Genomic DNA, 23,116 nt, shown 5'->3' with positions numbered 1-23,116 from the left:
TGAAATTCAAGACAGAATTTCTTTTTAACTAAACCATTAATTTGTGTGGAATCAGAAACACACACACACACACACACATATATATATATATATATATAGATATATAGATATAGATATATAGATATATAGATAGTGGGCTGCACAGTGGCGCAGTGGGTAGCGCTGTTGCCTTGCAGCAAGAAGGTCCTGGGTTCAAGTACACCCCTGGGTCTTTCTGCATGGAGTTTGCATGTTCTCCCTGTGCATGCGTGGGTTCTCTCCAGGTACTCCAGCTTCCTCCCACAGTCCAAAAACATGACTGTTAGGTTAATTGGACCAAATTGTCCTTAGGTGTGAGTCTGTGCGTGAATGCTTGTTTGTCACTCTGTGTTGCCCTGCAACAGACTGGCAACCTGTCCAGGGTGTACCCCACCTCTTGCCCAGTGAACGCTGGAGATAGGCACCAGCACCCTGTGACCCCATGAGGGATAAAGCGGTTTGGAAAATGGATGGATGGATGGAATGGACGGATATATACATATATATGTTTATATATATATATATACATATATATTTGGTGAACCTTTGGGTTGATCTGAAGCAACCTAGCTAATTACTTCTTCAGGAAACATTTGCATTTCCCTTTTATGTTCAAACTGATATGGTGCAGGCATATAGCAGCACAGATCCTCTCTAAATGTTGATAATCAGTACATTTGTGTTAACATGGTGAAAGGCCCATGTTCAAGATGCCTCTGGTACAGATGAACCTACTGAGATAAGGAGGCACATTTATCTCCCAAATGAAGCAAAGGTTTCTGGCTCTGATATGAGCTGGGTTTTTTGAGATAAAAGAAGATGGTACTTCATGAGATGAATGACTTCAGTTTTGCCTGGAGGTTTCCCCAAGGACCCCTTTGATAGGCAGAACACATAATAGTGTGTATCCTTATCACAAACCCCTTTTTGTAAGTCCATGGGGTGGAAAGGGATAGGGATTACACCTCATCTTTGCTGGTAAGGGCTTAGTGTACAGTGGTGTTTCACAGTTTGCAAACCTTTAAGGACTTGCTGGTATATATTTGACCTAAAACACTACCAGAGTTTAGAAAACATCCTCAAAGCAGCATAATAAAATCCTACAAGACATAAATGTAATTCAGGGAATACACTACATTTTATTTGGTTATGTGCATTCTCTGCCTCAACTGAATTGAAAGGATTTGTTTAAGTAAGGTTATGAAGTTATAATCAGTAAATGTCCCCTAACCTGAAGAAGAATGCCTCATTATAGTGAATTCGTAGAAAAAGTGAAAAAATACTCAGAGCAGTGGATGGCTTAAACTCGTCAGACAGTATTCCTTGTTTAGCTGATTTTATCAAATTTAAAACACTTCAACTGAAATTCCATAAAACTGTGAGATACAGCACTATGTTAATGGATTTCACTCGTCTATTTTAGTCTGCGTTACTACAAGAAATTACATTAACTGAGGCGGCAACAGTGCTTCTGAGATCCAGAAAACCACCGCAGTTCCCATTGATTCAGTTGCAAAAATGACAACCTGTCGCAAAATCATATTTTATTTCTCCATTGTGTAAATGAAAATTCTCTATTACACAACAGTGTTGTGCTGTATCCCTGGGTAAGAACGTTTTCAACTCGCATTATTTTAATTTTAATTAAAGTCTGCTGATTGGCACTTATCTGAATAGGTATCAGCTATCCACTAATACAGGAAAAGAAAGTAATAGCTGATTACGGCCCTGTCCCAATACTCACACTACACCCTACGCCCCTCTATGGAGTGTGCACCTGGTGGAAGTGCACTTAAGGGTCCAAGTGCTTAGGTTTCAAGTGTGTAAAATTGGAGAATTAGGACACTATGGGTTATGTCATCAACTTCGACTCTGTGTCATAACTGCGACACCAAAAATGATGGGACCGTCACTGATTTTGCTTTCTTTGCTGCTAAAAATAGTTAAAATTATAACTAAGGGAATTGTTTGAGGGGAATAAAGTGCAGGAACTGAAATTTGAGAGGACTGGGCATTGCAAAGCAGGTATTGCCACAAATGAAAAATCAATGTAAAATAATATTGTTAAAACATGTACCCAAAATAAATATAAAATGACTAAAAAGTATACGTTGTGTGCCTTTAATTAATGATAGCACCTTGATGTGACATTGTTTTCTTTTGATACAGAAAATTTGTAAATAGTATTAAAGACATTTAACAAATTTTGAAAGCTGTTGTATTTGTTTAGAAAAAAAATTCAGCTGCTGCTACTGGTTGCTTACTTTTTTTTGGAAAAAAAAACACTTTCAGATAAAACAAACTCAACAAATAGAAATGCTTTACTTGCTGCTTTCCGACATTTTAAAGTGCAAATCCTTCAAGCTAATCCGATAAAACAGATAGAATAAAACTAAACCGGCTGCTACTATGGGGAATAATTTTTACTTGGTAAGGTTTTCAACAAGTCTCCCAAACAGGAGGTGGCAGTATGTTTTTAAATGTAGCATATAGGTCTTTTTACACGCAACACTAAAATATGTTGTTTTATTACTTGTATACTTGGCATCTTTTCCTCTATTTGCTCAAAATGTCACATGCAGCAATGAATTGTGGGAAATACACTTCAGCAATAAAAAGAAGTGCGGAACAAGACAAAAAGTGGGTGGGGCAAAAGACTTCTCTGGAGCATCGGAACACACTACACACTCAAGACCTCAGGAGGAACACGCATTTGAGGGGCACATGGGCACAAGTGCGAGTATTGGGACAGGGCCAATAACTTTGCCAAACTTCTCTTTGGAGAAAAAAAAACACCAAAGCAGTGAATTAAAGGGTTGTAATAACTCCTATACCACACATTTGCATAAAATCCAACACCTAGACATTCAGACTGCTTCTACAGACATTAGTTTAAGAATGGTCACTCTTGGGAGCTCAGTGAAACCAGTGTGGTATCGCAATAGGATATCACCTTTGAAATTCCTCTGGCCGCAAACTGCATCCAGGCAATACATCTCCAAGTGCAATGCAAAGCACCAGGAGTAGAGGTGTAAAGCACACTGCCACTGGCCTCTAGAGCAGCAATCTGTCTGGAAATCCAATAACTGTGTCTCTGGGCCGACATCATATTAAAGCCTTTGTAATAAAAATGGTGGGTCATATAAAGTTAATGTGTGTGATAAGGCAAGTAACCCAATGGTTTTAGCAATACAGGATGTTTGTAATGTCACTTTTGAAAGGGTGTAAACATTTATCCATGCCAACGAGCACAGTTGTAGATGTTTTTATCTCCAGTCCTCAAAAACCATGCGTCTTAAATGTTCTTGAGACTTGAGTCTCAAAAATACAGTAACTGAATGAATGGTTGAGTTGCCATTTCAGGATGTCATCAAAATCTGCAGGGACCTCTCATTCCATACAAGTGTGTTAACCAGAGGTGCATTTAAAACATGCAGCTTGTAAAAAACTGGGGTTGGACTATTCCTCCCCATAATTTCATGAAATAACAACATGACGATGGTACATCTTGGACATATGTGCAGTTCAATCTAATGATGTAACTGTTAGATGCATTTTGTCATTATTATTAATGCGGATATTAATCTCAAACCAACATCCCTGGTCCCTGGCCAAAAGATAGCCGCTGTATATTTTGATTCAAAGGCCCATGGGGGGTCCTTTTCTAATTTGTATTGCACTTGTAATGCTAGCTTGAACAAAAACAAGAGCAATAAGTGGAAATTTGCGCTTAGCTTATTTTAAATACTTCAAAGATGCAATAGTGCAGATAGTTACAGTCTTTTCCAGAAATAATTCCTCTGTTTTTGATGAATATGCTGTCCATCATTAGTTTCCTGTGCACATTTTACTGATTATCTCAGTAAAACAAACAGGACCTGTCCGTTCCCACACCAGCTGAAAATTATTAAAATAACTGCTTGTTTTCCAGACATTTTGGTTAGGGTCACTGATGACTCTCATTCGTGTCAAGTTTCAGAAATGTAAATGTAATTTCTTCGACAGACTCGGGATCAGAAAAAGTAAAACAAAAACAAGAAACACTGAAGCAGATTAACATTCACAAGCCTGCAAAAATAATCAAAAAACATGACATATTCAATGTCCATTCAAGCCTGCAAATATATCAACTGTGTTTAGATGAGAATAGATTTACACAAGTGAGCTAAATTGAGGTCAGTATTAATTTGGCTCTGGCATTTCAGGTTGACAGACTGTGTATGATTGGACAAGCTTCAGTGTGTGTCAGGATTCTCCTGCTGCCGATGTACTTCTATAAATGGGTTTAAGCACGTCAACGTGCGGGGTAAGGGTTAGAAATCACAGGCGTGTGCGTCTTCCGAGCCAATTAAAGTTCTCATGTTTGATTCCAGTGTACACCAGAAAAATGGTTTTCCAGGGTGTCTCTGACACAAACAAATTACTCTTGAGTGCACACACACATACATACACGTGTTTCTGCTTTGATGCCTTCGCACATTTTCTTTTTTTTCCCCCTTCCCTCGTGTGTACACTCCTCTCTATATTTCATTGTTAAAAGTAATTATCCTGACAGAACACAGGGAAGTGAGAGGAAGGTGTTAAGAGTATATCCTTAGGTAGGCCAGACCAAAAATACATCATATTCACACTCTTATAGAAGGTATACATGCAACCGATTGCATCTCCACAAACACCTAGCATTCATTATTTCTACCTCATCACTTTGGTCTAACTCCAGTGAAGGCCGCTCTCTGTGATTAGATCATTTCCTGGAAGTGGCTTAAGCTTGCAGGTCAGATCAATACCATGGCACACACATACACACTTCCAGAGGCACAGGGTCGATATATATCAGTTCCATCTGAGTTGATTTCAGTCTGGAAGAGGCCTGTCAGTCCTCCCCTTCTTTTCACCCTTTGTGTGTATAGGAAACTGACCGACAGCTTGATCATAGTAGGGATAATGTCTTTCCAACGACGTGTGCGTATTCAATTAAAAAGAAATAGATAAACAAGTGTGGAGGTGCCCTTGCATGGTCACAACTTTGTCCCACAAGATTTTGTACTTATAAACCAACTTTGTAGCTTTGTGGAATAAAAAAACCCCTGAGAAATTAAAGTTTTATTTGCAAAGTTAGCACCATTAACAACACTAACTGTAGCAGCAATCTGTCTGAGTAAGTTCATTTTTTTGAAAGATTCCTACTTTGGGTCAAGGTTTTCCATAATACTAATATTTATAAATTTGATATATTCTGTGGCGAATTGAGGTGCAAATAAAACAAAATAGCTAACTTTTTTTTCTGAGCAAGATCCCTGTCATTCCCCTGTAGTACTAAAGTGTTCTCCTGGGGTTTTATTACCCTAACATTTTCAGAGAACCTCCACCGCTCTAAATGTTTGCACAAAACACCCAACAAACATCTGTCCTGTGTTTTCTCCATGTTAACATGAACATGTCTTGTGTGAAACCGATGCTTACTCCTACAGATGCATCTCTTAAAGACAAGTTCTGTTCTGATTCATCGACTTGAATGGGTTTTGTCCAACCAAGGTCGCAGAGGTTCACAAACCATACAGAACTGATCCACAGACACAGATCTTTAGCGACGACTCATACCGTGCATGCTTTGGTACAGAAGCACAGATCTAACTTTCTCAGACATTTTCTTCCAAAAGGTTACAAGGCTTGATTTACATGTACAAAATATTGGTGAGTAAATATTTTGTGAGTCTGAACCGGTGTTTACTGAAGTGAATCGGTACCAATAAAAATTCACTGAATGACCAAGGCACCAGGAAGTAAGAAGAGTGGAAATAGAGGGAATAAAAGGGAGAGATAAAGTAAAGAAGAAATTAATTTACTGAAAGGAGGGGCATAAAAAGGACAAAGAGTGGGCAACCTGAGGAGGAAGAGAATGGTCAGAGGGAGGAGAAAGAAGGGTAGAATGAGAGAAAGAAGTGACAACCTCAAATTAAATTCCCATCATGTCAGTGTAGAACAGAATTCAATAGTGTTTATTGGCAGCCCCTAGCCTCAGGGAAATTACATTCTGAAGCAAAGCATGGCATGAATGCACACACAACCCTCAACACATGCGCACACACTAATACACAGCCGCACACAAACAAGTGAACACACTTATTGTACACAGCAATGCACAAGGTTCTGGACCCGAGAGGGCCTTCTGGCTGATGTGAGCATGCAGACAGGCAATTTATCCCCTCGGGTCTATGTGCCATTTACACAGTGCATGTGAATCTGTGTGTATGCTTTTATCCTAGTGCTATTTTGCATATCTATTTGTGTGTATTTGAACTTTTTTCGACACATCCAGGATTTTCCCGCCGTACAGAAGTCTAAATTGTACCATTCAGACGGTCATGCTTCCTGTCTATCCAATGTCCTTTTTCTCCACAGTCGGACTTACCGTATTTGCCATCACAGTAGATACGCAGGTTTAATATTATTGCGGCTGTGTTAAATGTGTATCCCCAGGCTAAAGCTGCAATAAGCACGTGGCTTCGGAGGCTTTGTTCAGCCTCCAGCAGTGCCAGTAAAGGCAACTCTCTTTAATAGGATGTCATTTAACTGTTTTATGTGGAGCACATGTAGGCTATTATTGCTGATGTCTCTGGAATGCAGATTCCCTTTAGATGGGTAACAGCTTCTGCCATTCGCTCCACCTCTCACTTTCTATGCCCCTCTAACCCCTTATGCTCTCATTTTGAATGCCTCTATCTTTCTTCCTCCAGGAATGCACAGAGAGGACTTTGGGTTGCTCGGTCGAGGATCTGAAGTCGCTTTTCTACTGCGAGCTGTGTGACAAGCAGTACCTGAGACACCAGGAGTTTGACAACCACATCAACTCCTACGACCACGCACACAAGCAGGTACAGAATGATGCACCTGACACACTGGCAACATATAGACAGGCAGGGGGTTTGATTTCCTGTTGTAGGGTTTGGATGTGTTACTATTTCATTTTGCTTGCTGATGGAAAGCTGTGCCATTATTACAGGAAGTGCCTGCCCAATTGGTTGTTTCCCAGCTGCGTGACAACTGTGTCACTTTTTTCTTACTCATCTACAGTAAAGAGTGTCGCTGGATTTATTCTTGGCATTTATATTTCAACACACTGAATGCCTCTTTTTGATCAAGTAAAAGATGAATTTTGATCAAAGAACTTGTGAAGAATGAAGTAGTTGAGCCCTTGCCCCTCAACCCCTCACTTTTTTTAATTGCTTTGATGACGTCTGATAACTGTGATCTTTTAATTTCCTCTCTTTTTTTTGCTTTCTGTTTTGATGTATTCAAGATTTTATTTGATTCAAGGTAGCAAGACATTACAACTGGAGACACGGGGCATGCAGTTCCACAGCAGGTTACCAAAGGGGCAACTGTAACCTTAGCAAATTGATCAAATAAATGCCAGTCTTATATATTCAATGAGCTGTTCCTTTGATAAGGATCCAGGTCTTCTCCAATTTTCAGGACAATCAGTCTGGTGGTTCTCGTAAATCCTGCAGAACACAAATTAAGAAATTCTTCTGTTGTGATGAACCTGAGCTAAAGAAAAATCCCAAAAAGGTAACTGTTAAAGTTGCAGGAATTTTCTTTTTAAACTATACACCAATAAACAATTACCAAGACAACTAGAATACCAAAATGTAATTATATGTAAAGTTCATAGGCCATAAATCTTTTATGCAAGAATGTTCCCTTCTCTCCCTTTAGCCCAAATTTAAAACCACTGATTTCTATGCATCTAGTACATAAGTACGCCGTTTTTATGTTTTTTCCCTCCGCTTGTGCTTCCTTCAAAAGACAAATAAATATTCAGCATTAAAAATAAACCATGTTGCTGTTGCGATAGCTAAATCATAATTCTGCTATCCTGGTTAGGACAGGTTGAAGCCAGTGGACCATTAGTATTTTACTGTGAAGCACTTTGTGATTTTTATCTGAGAAAAGTGCTATATAAATAAATTTTACTTACTTACTTACTTATTAGAAGAAGCCCCTGCAGCAGGTTTTCTCCTCCTTTCACATCCACTTCACCTGCAGTCTGGACTAACAAGCTGAAGGTTCTGCTGATAGCCCATTCTCCTAAAGCTATCTGTTGTCATGCCAAGACATATACTCACACGCTAAAGCGCACAGACATGCACTTACCCTTGTACACTTGTCCGCAAACACAAGGCGATCTCTCAACCAAGCCAAAGCGCTTCCCACTTCTCAACGCCCACACTGTGCATCATGAAATAAACATTGAAAAGCGGCCGTTCCTCCTCTGTCATTGTTCTTTGGAAATGAATTGAGGCAACTGCAGCCCAATGTTAATGCTTTGTTTTAGCCGACGGCAGGCACATGAAACGAGCTGCATGAGGCACTGAGCTGACAGTAGCCAGCGGTACTTTGGGAACGCACACACACATGCACGTACAGAAATAAAAGGATGCATGTACGCCCTGCCTGCAGAGCAGACAACAGATGAAATTCTAGCTGAAGACAGATTCCCTGCAGGAGTATTGGCTTTGGAGAATGGAAGCTGATTGCGTTTGCTTTGTGTCCTTTTTCTTGTCATCGATTCCAGGGCAAATATTTCTGAATGCAGGGGTTTACAAGTCTTCGCTGCTGATTATACCCATTGATTTGTACAAAACAGATCCCAGATTTTTTTTTATTTTTTTGTTTAGGGGAAAAAATAGAAATCAGTGTATTGACAGCTCCCCTCAAATGATACCTGAAACCATTATTTATTTTTCTCTCAGTGGATTGGAACAAACTTAGACTCACCCCTAGTTAAGAACTCTTTAAACTGGCTCTCATCACAAAACAAATAGAAATTAATAAAAACATACAGTACATAATGGACACATTATCTGGGAAAAATAATATTTTCAACGTGTTTTGGGGATGGATGTTGAATATATTCACCTATCCCATGTGTGGGCAATGTCTTCACGGAACAAACAAATTCTTTGGGAGGCAAAAACCCATAGTGGGTTTGCCTAAGTGGACAGTGTAAGGTAACAACCCTGGTTTTATGCAGATTTTAATGAGTTGTTTCTACATCTAAAAGGTGACATACCCCAACCAGATTGTCAAAAGCAGTGGTAAGAGTAATTTTTTAGCTGGAGAACAAAGATGGCAGACATGTATGGATGCCAAAGGAGCAACAAGGGCTGTCAGCTGAACAATGAACAGGTCACCAAGAAGTCTGTTGATGTTTCTATATGACCAGGGATTCAGTTTCTTGAACTCTGTTATCATACAGACATCAACTCTTAGGATTAACCTGTGTAGTTATGACAGCTAAAAGTTTTGAGCTTCGTTTTTGCACCCTAACAATTGAGAGTAGCAAAGGAGAACAAATAATTTGGGAATTTACATCACTCAGTGTCAGCGCAGAGACACTAAAGATGTTAGTTCCTGGAGCTCCACAGCCAAGGAAAAACATCTAAACGCTCGCTGTCAGCTGCAGCTTTAATGAACACAGAGTGATCCATAATCAAGTGAATGATCATGCAGAGACTGTAATGCAGATAACTTGACACATTTTACCGTGGCTACACTAAGCCACTGATAGCTTTCAACACGCACACTGCAGAGAAAACGTACCTGTAATCTTTGCATAACTTATGACATAACTTTTTTTTCATCAAAAAGAATTCCAATAAGTTATTGCAATAAAGCATTTTAGCCAAAAACTGCAGACTGTGATCATTCGTTGGTCAGCCTGCAAATGGAGACTGGAGAGTGTAAGTCTAGAGTGTAAAACAAAGTTTTACACTCTAGATTTGAACATTTAAAAAAGAAAGTCCTAACTGTAACAAAACCCAAACACAGTCAGTATGGTTTAGGTGCATAGGTTCAAAATGGTTTGTGAAACGAAAGTAAGAAGGGATGAAATGTCAAGACAAAGGAATGAAATTGAGGGAAAAATGGGGCTTACAAATCCTAAATTATAAAATTTGGCCATGGCTTTATCTGATTCTGGTTTAAATAAGTTCTGGAGCAGACTTTTGTTTTTCATTAATTGAGACATGACGTCTTCTACTATTGAGTTTGAAATTAAAAAATGCCTTCCTTGTGTATTCACTGAAAATGGTCGCTTTTTGTTGGGCTCTACATGTAATTACAGTTTGCATGGAGAGGCGCCTGTTTCTGAGAGAATAATAACCTGGCAAATGCACAGTGCCGCAGAAGGTATTCATCCTCATATATTTGTTCTGTAATAGACTGGCCAGTTTTGTCTGTGTTCAGTCCCTCCATAGTATAGTGGGCTAAGTCCATGTCTTTGATTTAGGTTTGTGAATCCAGAGGTGGGTGGTAACTAGTTACATTTACTCAATTGCATTTACTTGAGTAACTTTTTGAACAAAGTGTACTATTAAGAATAGTTTTACTGCATTGTGCTTTTTATTATTATTACTCAAGTATCGCTACTTTTACTTGAGTAACATTTCTGACTACCTGCTGGGAGTAACTTCATCAATAGTTTATGTTAAAATGAGACTTCTTATTTGTACACAAGCTTTGTTATTTTAATGTTTTTTTCTATCTGCTGAGCTCATTGATCCATTTGAAAGTCAAATGAAAGTACAGTAAACAGCAGATATTGTCGCTAGAAGTACATTGCACTATTCTAACGTACTGTACATTAACTGCTGTAAGTATTGCTTTCAAGTATAATGTTGAAAAAAATATATTAGACAAGTGCTTCTTCTGCCTGAATTTGCTATTTTTCAATTATGTTATTCTTTGTATTTATTTTTGTCTTTAATAAACCAGGAATTCCACATAACCTTATACTTTTGTCTGTCGATTAAATAATTTTTAAACATTAAAGCATCAATTGTTATGCTTAGTCACTCAGTACTTGAGTAGCCTTCTTACTGAATACGTTTTTACTCTAACTTGAGAAAATTCTTGGCTGACTATTTTTACTTTTACTTGACTAAAGATATGTTGAAGTAGTGCTACTCTTACTTGAGTACAACGTTTGGCTACTCTACCCACCTCTGGTTGTATCAGGACGGGCAAAAATGCTGTCAAGTCTGTGTGCAAGTTGTAATGACTTGCTGTAGTGGCCCCTGCACCAGGGAGCAGCCGAACAGACTCACAGGCGAGGTATTTTTTTCCCTTGCTGATTGCCATGAACAGTATTAGTGCAACTGAGATCTGTTCTTTCCATTTTTTTTGTTGCTTTTTTTCTTCTCAGCCACAACAGTTCATCATATAAACCTCTTTATTTCAGTATGATTACTATTCCCCATAGAATACCTTTTGCATCATGACCACTCACATCCCACGTCTACACACGACAAACATTCGCACTGCTCAGGCATCTCCATGTTTGAGGGATCCCATACTCACAGTTTCAGGCTCACATACCCAGAGCTATCCACAGTGAGCGCAGAGTGGGAGGTTAAGCATCACTCGATAATGTAAAAAGGCACCAGCTTGTGTAAGACTCAGCAGAGATTAACCTGACACCTGTCAGCTCCTGCATTAGATCCAGCTCGCGAAAATGAGTGAGTATATAAATAAATCTGATGAGTGAGGAGCTAATCTGATGAGTGCATGCTGGCGTGTGTGCGATACCTATTGTATTGGCGGAAAATAGTGCAACGCAATTTGAAAGTACATGTGGGATAATCCTGTTGCAAATTACATTGCAAGATTCAATTCAAAAAAACATATGAGGCGAGCAACAAACCCTGAGTTCACTCTGAAGGAAATAAAAAAAAATACATAAGTATATATATATATATATATATATATATATATATATATATATATATATATACTGGAAAGCAGGAGGAAGAAAGCGATGCACAAGGTTGCCTCTATTCCCAAACTCCTGAGTCGCATCTCTACCCTTCAGATGTACGTGGAGACAAAAAGTCTGTGCACACTCACACCTGCCAAGCATGGATAAAAACAGGATTAAAGCATGTCAGAAAAGGAAACCGGAGTGAGGGGCATGAATCATTGTTTCCCTGGAAGAACCAGTATACCCATGGCTATGGCTTCACATAAATACACTCACACACAATCCTTTAACATACACATGTTAAAGGATTGCCAAGCTATATGGCCAAGCTAATAGACCTCCCACAGTCTTTAAAAAGAAGACACTCTTAATGTTGCATTTTCTCCTCTGTATGTTTCTGGCATTTGTTTTTTTCTGTGTTTGACAAAATCATATAAGCAAAGATGGTGCCTCGTTTTGCTGCCACAACAGATGTTTGTTAAAACCCCTTTGACATCGCATTGTAAAGCAGTGGTTCCCCTGTAGCGCTTTCATTTAACGCACAGGAATAATGAAGTGTATTTTAAGCCCTCCACCATCCGCGATAACCCAAGAACCATGGCGGCAGAACATTTTGCACAAGCATGTCTTTTTTTCTTTTTCTTTTTTGGAGGGGAAGACTTGATCTGTTCAGTGTCTTAGTAAAGAGTTTTTTATAGGCCTATGCATCTTCAAAAAGCATTAAAGAGCACAGCAACCTTCGAGAGTTTCACTGCCTGATGCAGGCTGCACCTGTGTGAAGGTAAACCATTTACAAAGCCAGAGATTCTCTTTTTAGCTTAGCTAATCGTACAACGTGGATGCTGCAGACTATGTTTTCTCATCAGGGGAAAAGTGAAAGGGACGCACACTTTTTATGAAAAACAATCATGTTACAACCACAGACATCAATGTATTTTATTAGAATGTAATGTTAATTGTGAAGCAGGAGGAAGAGGACAATGGTGGTTTTGTAAATGTTTACAAATAAAAATCTGATAAAGCTTGCTGTCTACAAGTATTTAAGTCATTTACTCTCATATACGTAAATGAAATCTGAAGCAAACCGATTATCTTAAGAATAGGGGTGTAAATCACCAGTTTTAGCATGAGACGATAGTATATCGATTGGTTTGGATGATTATATGATATTTTCAGGTATCACAAAGTCATTTATGATTTCCGATCAATGGGATCGATATGATCAGAACATCATCTGCTACCTAAACTATTGTTTACACTGATTTCAACTCACAAAAAAAAAAAATTGATTTGACCATTTTATGTCTAAGCTCTTACAGGTATCTTACAGGTATTAAATCTAAATTACCATTTTTCTAATTTTAAAATAATAACAGCTCATCTGTTCGTTATAGTATCATCCCTGAATTTCAAAATAAAGGTGTGTCTTAAAAATTACAATATGGATCAATATTTAAATTTTGCATCGATATAATTGAATCATTAGTCATTTAATCAGTAGATCAATGTGGATTGATGCATTGTTAACGCCCTGATTCCTTTAGTGTGAACCCAAGGTTAAAAACCTATTTGTTTAGAGCTGCCTTTAATGTTAGTGTTGAAGTTTGTAGTCCAACTTGTCTTACACTGTATCTGACCTGCTGCTACTATTCCAATGCAATGTGCCTGCCTCTGTAATGTTCTCCCTCTGTCTCTGTAACGCTTTTCTTTCCTCTGTTTTTTTGTTTGTTTGCTTACGTACAGCACTTTGTATCGTCTTGTTACCGAAAAGTGCTTTATAAATAAACTTGCCTTGCCTACTTCAGAAATCAACGATTTAGTATTTAGAGATTGTGATTTAAACTCAATGTAACTACAGCTGTTCTGTGAAGCTCTCAGAGGTTTGGTGGTGAATATTACTGAATAAACAACATCATGAAGACCAAGGAGCCCAGCTGGCAGGTCAGGGGAAAAGTTTTTGTGAATTTCATAACCGGGTTATGTTTTTATTTTCATTCTTTGGAGGAGCTGTAGAAAACCACAGCTCAAGTGGGAACATTTGTTGACTGAACTACGTACAAACAGTTGTACACATCAGAAATATGGTTGTCATGACCCACAAGCCACATTGGGGAGACAACGAAAGCCCCACAGTAAAACATGTTTTAAAAAAAAAAATTGGTTCCTGAATACCCAAAGCTGGTACAAACATAACCTCCAAAAGTTTGCAGCTATAACTGTGAAAGGTGGTTCTGTATGGCATTGACTCAGAGCTGCTCAATACAAAAGCGGGCCACAATTTTTAAGGTTTAATTCAGAAAAAAATGTGAAAATCCTTCATAATTTTCTTTCTATCTCACAATTCTTTGCTACTTGCTGTATGACTGTCACATAACATTTCAAAGAATGTATTGAAGTGTTTGGTTCTAATATGACAAGCTCGGTGGTTATGAAGACTTCTGCTTCAAGTTGCTTTAATATAAGATTAGAGGGTTTTCTGTACACTTAAACATGCAAACACCTTACTGGGAAATGATCCACATGTGTATTTTCTTTCTCTGCTCATATTGGCTTTGTTTGATCAATTGTGATGTGGTCCATGGCTGCTATGCTTCTCTGTTCACTTATTGTTCCCTCAAACCCAGCTGCTAAACATGCATGCAGGGAAAAAGCTGTATGAAAGGTAGCCCATAACTTTCTCAAACTGCAGTCTTTTACAACTAAGTAGAACAAAAAGCAATAATTTCACACAGGACATGAATTTTGCTCTGTACATAAGTTCCCATGTGTCTTCTATGGTAAATGTAAGGTGGCATTACGAAGCAAAAAGCAATGGAAGACATCTTTAAAACAAACAAAAAGGAAAAGAGAGTAATTTATTAAGATATAAACACAGAAATCAATCAACATTTAAAGGGGACAAAAACTGTTCTGGTATTGTCTTGTTGGATTACATTGAATGTGAGTTAGTTTTACTTTAATGTCACTTTTGTTCTGCTTTTAATAAATATTTATTATGTCGTACTGCTACATTTTCTATTTCATTTCAGAATTGTGGATTTCGTCAGGTTTTATCTTATTCAAACAATCAATCTAACAAATATGTGGGTCTCTTTTCAATGTAAAAGCAGATGTCAGTGAATCACTTTTCCTCAACTGAGCTACTTAAGGGCAAGATCATTTCATTTAAAGTTCTGTGGTTGCCTTCCCTGCAAGTAAAACATAAATAAAGCTCCTTCCAACAGCTCAGAAACAGCATCAGTGACTCCCTCATGTCAACTGCTTCTGTAGGCCGCTTTTCACTGTTTGGTAGTGTTTTGGTCTCAAGCTGTGTGTTAAAGGAAGAAAAAAAAAAAAACAATTTTCCCCGCAAGCTGAATGAAGTTAATTGCCCATGAGCTTCGGGGGAGAACATCTGCAGACAGAGATCGCTGACGGCTTTGATAGACAGCTGCATGCAGAGAGCCTCTAAAACTAATTTCTTTCTCACTCCTTCCCTCTGTCATCTTCGTTCCTCCCCCACCACCCACCCCCTTTATTTGTCCGCTTCCCGCAGAGGTTGAAGGAACTGCAGCACAGAGAGTTTGTTCGCAACGTGGCCTCAAAATCATGGAAGGACCAGCGCAAACAAGAGAAGGCTCTAAGGCGTCTGCATCAGCTCGCGCAGCTGCAGCAAGAAAGCCAGCGGTGAGCAGGAGGAATGTGTGCGCCTTGTGTCTTAGTCTGTGTGTTTTATGTGTTAGTGTGTGCGTGTCCGACCGTGGCAGTCTGTGTGTAATGAGACCAGTGGCAGGAGTCCAGAGGGGTTAGAGTGCGTCACATCCAGTCAACGCTTCTTAGACTTGATGGATGCAAGCGCATATTTGAGAGCACTCAGCTGGCCTAGATAGGCCACAGGTGAAGTAAATATAACATAAAGACACATTCTTGCTGACACGTGGAGAGTGGATGATTTGTAGGTGAAGGAGATGTGGGTGTTTTTTTAGTGGCGAGCGAGGAGTGGAGAAACTTAAAAGTTAATGATACGAGTGAACAAAGTGAGTAGATGAAACTTGCCTGCGGGCCTGCAAATAACGACAGATGAAAAGAGTGCGTTGCTTAATGATAATCTTGATTGTGCTTATTTCCTTTGCAATTAAATGCTCTTCTATAATCAGATGACAAGACATGGATGACATCGCTACTAGGTTGAAACAAATTTGTTTTCTTTCACTCTTGTCTTGTTGATCATGTGGGATAATTCCCCTGAGAGTGCGTCAATATCAACTACAGTATAGTATAGTGCTATAGTAATAATGCGTACTGTAGCTAGGGAATATAAAAACAGCAAAAAGCTTTCCTCTATACATAACTCATTAAAGTGCTGAGAAGTGGTCTGCACTTACAATAATCCTCCAAAATCATCCAACTGTTGCAGAACTGAAAGCACTAGTGTTTACATATGTCAATAAATTAAGTCAACACAAGATGATCTGATGAGTCCTTGAGCAAGAGATGGCAGATTTCTAAGCATGTTTAGATTTTTTTTTTATATATATATAGTTTAAAAATTGCAAAAAAAAACATATCTGTCAAAACCAATTTTTTTGGTTAAACTTCACCAGCCAAAACCAGGACTGATAACTGGCAGCCCTGAAGATTTGAGAGATCACTTAAATTGGATCTGTCTGTCAAGACAAAGTGGGCCAAAAAGCAACATGATACTCATATCTAAAAAAAAAAAAAAAAAATCAAGAACACATGAAAGACAAAATTATCGCCATGTGTCAGTTTGGAAAAGGTTTTTTAAAGCCATTTCTAAAGGCTTTGAGACTGCAACAAAACTCAGTGAGAGCCATCGTTCGTAAATGGAGAAAACATGGAACAGGGGTGAACCTTACGTGTAGTGGAGAGCATCAACGACTCATGAAGGAGGTCACAGAAGATCCCAGAACATCCACAGAACTAAAGACACCATGTCTCGAGGATGTTTCTCACACTGTGGACTATTTATTACATATCAGAGTATACAGAGACAGAGACATAGGAATGGTTAAAGATGTCATTATGTGTTTAACTGAATAGAAAATGTCCTTGAAATCAATGCTCTAACAAAACAACAACCCCTATAAAGTGACATGGTTACAAACTAACAAGATCAAGGTCATGGAGTTGTTAGCCCAGTCCCTGGATCTTAACCTAGTATGAAAGCTTTTGACTTGATTTCAGACCTGTTATTTCTAAAACAAATCAGATAAATAAAGAGGAATTGTGGAATCTAGTCCAGCCACCGCGCGCTAGGACATCTGTTCAGAAACCAAAGGTTGACTTCATGCAACGCAAGAAGTTCTCCGAAACAACCAAATATTAGTTTAGTATTTCACAGGAAAGCTGAATCTTCAAAGACTTTTTTTCTAGTTTATATATTAATGGTTTGAGTATGTAAGGAAAATTGCTGACACTGCTCTTTTTTCCCTTTGGAATAGACTGCAGCATTCCCCATGGGTTTCCGTGCATGGACCTGACTTCTTCTTTTTTTAACGCCCTGCTTTATTTTTTACCACAACTGCATATCATTATTGAAAAGAGGATGTGATTAAATGTGTCGTGAGCTTTTTGAGCCAATTATCTACTAATTATTCCATGTATAATAAATGTGTGATAAATGTATTCCTGTGTTTGAGTAAAACAGGCCAAACATTAGCATGATTATCTCTGATATAAGTACCAACAAGTTGGTGATGGTGGGATGGGTTAACCCTGTCCTAAAGTGTGGGGTGTGCTCTGGTTTGCCTTATAAAATTATGCTTTAGACTTTAATTATCTGGATTTAGAACCACACAAAAAAATACTGGACTGTGCCATTCTTCAAGAGATTTTACAATTGCAAACGTCTGGCTTAATATGCATATATTTTTAGGATTTGCTGCTTTCATTGAGTTTGATCATTTATTATTTTGTTTATTTTATTTGGGTAGTTCCTAGAATGCTTTGAGGGTATTGTCCATTTGCTTAAATCAGCGTTTGCATTACACTGCATATTTGTACATTTTTCTTCACTCAAAGATTGTACAACAAACACTAACGTCAAATAAAATGGAAAGCTTTAATGACATCAGGCTTTAATCTTTAAGTTTATGCTTTGACCAACACTGGGGGATTTAATTTCATTCTAGATCTTCATGGATTATATTTTTAAACAGCTATTAAGTGTTAGGTCCTTTTTTTGTTATAAAAGTGAAGGTATAAGTAAAATTGTTTTGTGTATTTTCTATCTTGTTACAGAGTTCCAAGAAGGAGTTTTGGGCAGAGACGTGCAACTAGAGCTATTAGTCAGACACAAGATAAAGAAGTGAACCAAAGAAACTGCAGCTCAGAGGACAATCCTAAAGCCTGTGACCCCCTCCAGCAAAGCACTGCTACAGAGCCAAGGACTTTCAGCCACCAGTCAGATGATTCATACCAATCTCTTTCACAAATACCTTTAGCCACAGCTCTACAAGAATCTCCACTGATTCCTTCAGTGTCTCACACAGACTCTCCGCCACTGCATCCACAACCTTGCCACAGCTTTTGCCCTCAACTACCTCCCCCTGCACAGGGGAGAGTGGGAGGCAGGCTCGGGGTGTCCTTCTGTTTCTCTCGGAGAGGGCCCAGGCTAGAACCTTCAGCCTCAGTCTTCTCAGACCTGGAGGAGGAGGAGAGAGAGAAGAGGGAACAAATGAAGGAAAGAGTAAAGGCTATAATGGAAGACATCGACAGGGAACTAGGGGAAGCAGATGAAAGTGAAAAGGATAAGTCCAGCCCTGAGAGTGTCTTGCTGAGGGACATGCAGCGCATCCCTGGAGAGGTTGCAAGAAAAGAGGGACAGATGGAACGTTTTCCTATTTCCACTGCAGCCAGTGACAATCAGAGCCAGGACTTATTAGTCTCACAGTCCCAGGCTGCGATGACCGTATATGGCACCACACTGGCAGAGTCTCAGATGGACACCAAACAGAAAGACAGAGTTGCTGAAAGACACCAAGTAACACTGAGACAGAGGGAGGGGGGTGATTTTCTATGTGTGCTGGGCAGGGACGGTTCAACCAGTCTCAGATGGCCTGTCAGTTTGCTTAAGTTCACCAAGTCTCAACCACACATCTCCTACAGCTGCAACCCGCTCCGCACCAATCTTCAGACTGCGGATAAACTCAATGAAGATCTGCAGGAGTCGCAGCAAAATCTGCTGCGTGCTCTTTCAGGTGAATTTAATCCGTTTGAGCCATCTGCTCATACAGCAGATGTTCATTCCTGTTTGCAAGGACGAGAAAGACATGAGATGAAAACACACAGACAGGGAAAAGATGAGCAACATATCAACGTGGAGACAGAAGCACATCTGTTCCTTGAAAACAAAAACCCTCCATCACTAGGAACAGGATCAGACAAAGGAAGGTGCATGATAAGTGAGGAAAATTGCAAAGGGGCAGCCCCCCATCCATTTGACCCCACTCAGAGTGACAGCTCTGACACAAACTCACAGAATCCTCCGGGAGGCAGATTAGAGGGTACAAGAGGGATCAGGAAGAGAGCCATCACAGCCCTGAGCTGTAAATTAGAGTCTGTCACCCAGCCTGGCACACAGGGGATGTGCATCAGCCCGTCCAGGTGTGAATGTGGGAGTGAGACAATGCACAAGTGTGCCAGAACTCCAGAGCCACACGTGGGTGTCCCAAAAGTGTCACCCAGAAAGAGGAAGACCAACACAAAGAAACACAAGCTGGCAAAGAAAAAGAAGGACAAGAAGGATCGAGCCTCAAACAACCGGCGATTAGCAAAGTGCAAAGTAAGGAGTGTTGTCTCCGCAGTCTGCAGAGCAGTAGATGCTAAAAAGAGATCAGCGAAGAAAAGGAGGCAAAGAAAGGACAGGGCGAGGGGGGTGGCTGGCGCAGACGGCGACTGTCTCCTGGGGAGATGTGTGGCTGAGCCAGTATCAGTCTCTGTCAGAAAGAGGAGGCCTCAGAGGAGCCGCCGTGGTGAATTCAAGTCAGAGCCGGGCAGTGAGCAGGCAGGACCGTACAGCGTCTGCACCGGACTCAGAGACACAGCAGAGGAGAGAGAGCGAGAAGGAGTTGCAGCTGCTTTTCCCTGGCGGTCCCACTTCTTTCGTTCCTCCTCGCCGGGATGCAACTCAACGTCGTTTTGGGAAAGGGGTCACCATGGCAACCCCAGGAGTTTCATTGACTTCTGTTACCCTGACAACAGCTGTGGTAGCGGCCCGACGAAAAAAAGAAAACTCCTCCACAGGGACAGAGAGTTCATTCATGGTGAGAGGAGGAAATCAGGGGGACGCGCAAGCTGCAGAGACAGAGGCCTGGCTTCAGACCCCCAGCAGTGGGAGTGGACGAGAGGTGGCTCTGCTGGAGGCAGTCAGGAGGGCAGGTTGAGAACTGGATGGAGCCCGAAAAATAAAACAGCCGAGTGGGATCATGTGGGAAGGTTTAACCCGAGTCCTACTTGCTGGAGCAGAAGACAAGAGAAGACAGAAGACGTAGACTGGGACAGGAGCAGTATCGACAGGTGGACTTTTGGCAGCAGTGATAGCTGGGACGACAGGGAAACAAAAAGGTCCACTTCATGCACCAAGATAATTTGTGACAGCAGAGACAGCCCAGGCAGTACATGGAGGTGTGCAGGCACAGGGCGGTCAAGTTCAAGGCACCTCTCAAGCCCTGAGTGGTGGACAAGCCGACAGCCATCCAGCTGCCAGAGTGGAATGCGCGCACAGGGCAGCAGATGCGATAGCCCACGCTCCTGCAGCCCCTGTAGCAGCACTAGCTTGTCCGAGCTTAGCTGTGAGTGGAGCAAAAGCAGCACCTGCTCAGGGATAATTGGAGATAGGTTGAATCCTGGCTCCTGCAGAGCATCCTCAACATTTGCAGAGACCCCTCTGGAGACAAGAAAGCACGGCAGCCCCACATTACCTCCATCTACGCTTCCTATTTCTCAGCTGTTCCCCCAGATTTCCCACCTGAAAGGGCCAAACCTCCCTTGTGACAGAAATCCCACACCGCTAAAGGAGACCGGCTCACAGTTAGACCATGGACCCTCTGCTTCTGATGCCACACGCATCCCAAACGCAGCTTCCCCAGAGTTGCTCTCTAGTAAGACTCTGCCACAGACAACATCCAGGACATTGATTTTACCTCTCATTGGAAAACTTCCTGCTATCCAGAGAAAGGCAAGGGAAAAAAAGGGACTGCTGGAAAAAAGTGTGGAAAAGAAGGGAGAGGAGGAAGCTAAGATCCATGGGGCCCTTGGCACAAGGAGTGGCAGTCCAAATTGTCCTCTGAACACTGCTGAGTCAAATCCCAGCATGATCCCAAATCTTTGTCAGCCGCAGATTAGGACAGATGACAAACAGACGGGCGTAGAGACAACTGCGGCAATCAGCTTTTCGGCAGAGGAGATGGACAAATATCGTGTCTTGCAGGAGCAGGCAAGAGAGCACATGCAGAAAGTCCTGGAAAACATACAAGAAGAGCCAAATAGTCACATACAGTCCAGGCATACGCACAGCACACAGACAGATAGTTGTTTGATTTTACAGGAAGAATACAAACCTGCACCCCTGCAGAGCCCGATGGAGCCCCAGTTGATTCATCCAGATTTGTTGCAAAGACAAGTTCAGCACATGTTCCATGTCAGTGTCCCACTCTCACAGGAGAACTTTACACACCCTGTGGCTCTGGGAGTTCCCAACCTTAACCCACTTCCACCTTGCCCCCCTCTCTCAAATCTTCACCATATAATTTTACAGCACACAGCTCTCTCCATGGCCCCCCATGTAACCTCCACGTCCAGCTCATCCACTGCTCTTCACCAACATTCCTCCCCATGCCTTCCTTCCATCTCTCACCCTCTTCACTTTACCCCGTTCCCCATTTCTTCCCTGTTTCCCTCAATCTTGTTTTCCCATCAACCCATCCCTCTCCTCTCCAATTCCCCAGCTTTGCACACATCCCCTCTCACTCCTCTGTCCCCATTAGGTCTGCAACCACTGAACTCGCAGCCTTTCATGGACCGATCATGGCCAATGCAGTTTCAACAAAAGACAATTTGATTTTCCAAGAGTGGCTGCAATGTTTTGAAAGAACAACAGTGAATGCTTACCCCCCCCCCCCCCCCCACAATTTATTTATTTATATATTTTTTTCAAATTAGGTCTGTGTTTTGGGTTTGCCCGTATCAGCAACCAAATCTTACGTATGCTTCAGAAACACTTCTATAAGTGCGTATACACCAACAAGTATTGACTGAATTCAATTGAAAATTTGTTTCTCTGTTTAGTCTCTGCTCCGCTGCAGCTGACAGCAGGGGGAAAAAAATACAAGCTTTGATTCTGTGCTTTTGCCATCATTCATCATTCAGACCCAGAATAAAGGAGAAAGGTACACCTGCTATTCAAACACTCGTGTCATCCTCTCTTTTTCCTCCAGAGCTACAGGCAGACCAGCTGCCTTTTGAAGTACCCTTCAATCCGGGGACAGGGCAACAAGAGAAAGTGATAATACTCCCCGCTTATCTCCATTTCATACAGGTTATCTGGGTTAGACTGTGACTTTCAACAAACAGATAACATACCAAGGACCAGGGGGGATGATGGCACAGTCGTTTTATGTGAGCTCTGTGTGAGATAGGAGTAATCCTGTCCAAAGACAAATTTACATCACGCTGGAAACAGATTTATATTTGAAAGCATTAAAATAGAAAATGTTTATACATTAAATATTCCTTACTTGTTGAATTTATTGCTGGATATCATTTTACAACTTCAAATATGAGACATAAGTTGTTGTTGGGGGGGGCGGGGGGGGGGGGGTTGCCACATTGCATCTAACAGTTCATGAAGCCGGTTATGATAAAGTGGGTGTGACAATAAAAGGACTTTTGTGCTTTTTCAAATTCTATCTGACTCTTGCTGATCATGCCACATCTTGCAACAACATCTTCATAATGTTGTTGCAAAATGCAAAATGCTACTAAAACAAGATTCCTAACAGTGTTATGACATGTGACAGCTGATGGTATTTTCCATTTACTTCAGAAATTGGGAGGCCAATCTGGGATAGGCAGCACGTCCAATTTAAGCATGCTCAAGTTGCAAATCCAAAGAACCACGGGATTCATTAGACATGGTGCTTAGTGGTCAGGCTAACATTGCGGGCACAAGATGATAATATGTGCATTCAATGCATTTGAACACAATGGTAAAATGTTCAGTCATACGTAGGGATTTGATCGGTATTACATTGAGTTCTTAATAAAGACATTTTTAAAAATCAATAAGTAAGTCATTGAAAGTCAATTCCAATTTGTTGTTGGACTACCTTC

At 40.6% G+C, this 23,116-nt stretch overlaps 1 protein-coding gene across 2 annotated transcripts in view; it reads left to right on the top strand.

Moving 5' to 3' along the window:
* LOC105926286 (G patch domain-containing protein 8) overlaps positions 1-21,977 on the top strand; it is a 61,832-nt gene extending 39,855 nt beyond the window's left edge. For both annotated transcript variants that reach the window (XM_036133231.1, XM_012862541.3), the window contains exons 3-5: positions 6,756-6,893; positions 15,318-15,448; positions 18,026-21,977. In XM_036133231.1, the coding sequence (XP_035989124.1) occupies positions 6,756-6,893; positions 15,318-15,448; positions 18,026-21,845 (4,089 nt within the window). In that variant the 3' untranslated portion in view covers positions 21,846-21,977. The remainder of the gene's footprint in view (positions 1-6,755; positions 6,894-15,317; positions 15,449-18,025) is intronic.
* Positions 21,978-23,116: the final 1,139 nt, after the last annotated feature.

Source organism: Fundulus heteroclitus, chromosome 3 (assembly GCF_011125445.2).
Source record: "Fundulus heteroclitus isolate FHET01 chromosome 3, MU-UCD_Fhet_4.1, whole genome shotgun sequence".
In the NCBI taxonomy this organism is placed as follows: domain Eukaryota; kingdom Metazoa; phylum Chordata; class Actinopteri; order Cyprinodontiformes; family Fundulidae; genus Fundulus; species Fundulus heteroclitus.
This window is presented reverse-complemented; position numbering and strand designations above follow the sequence as displayed.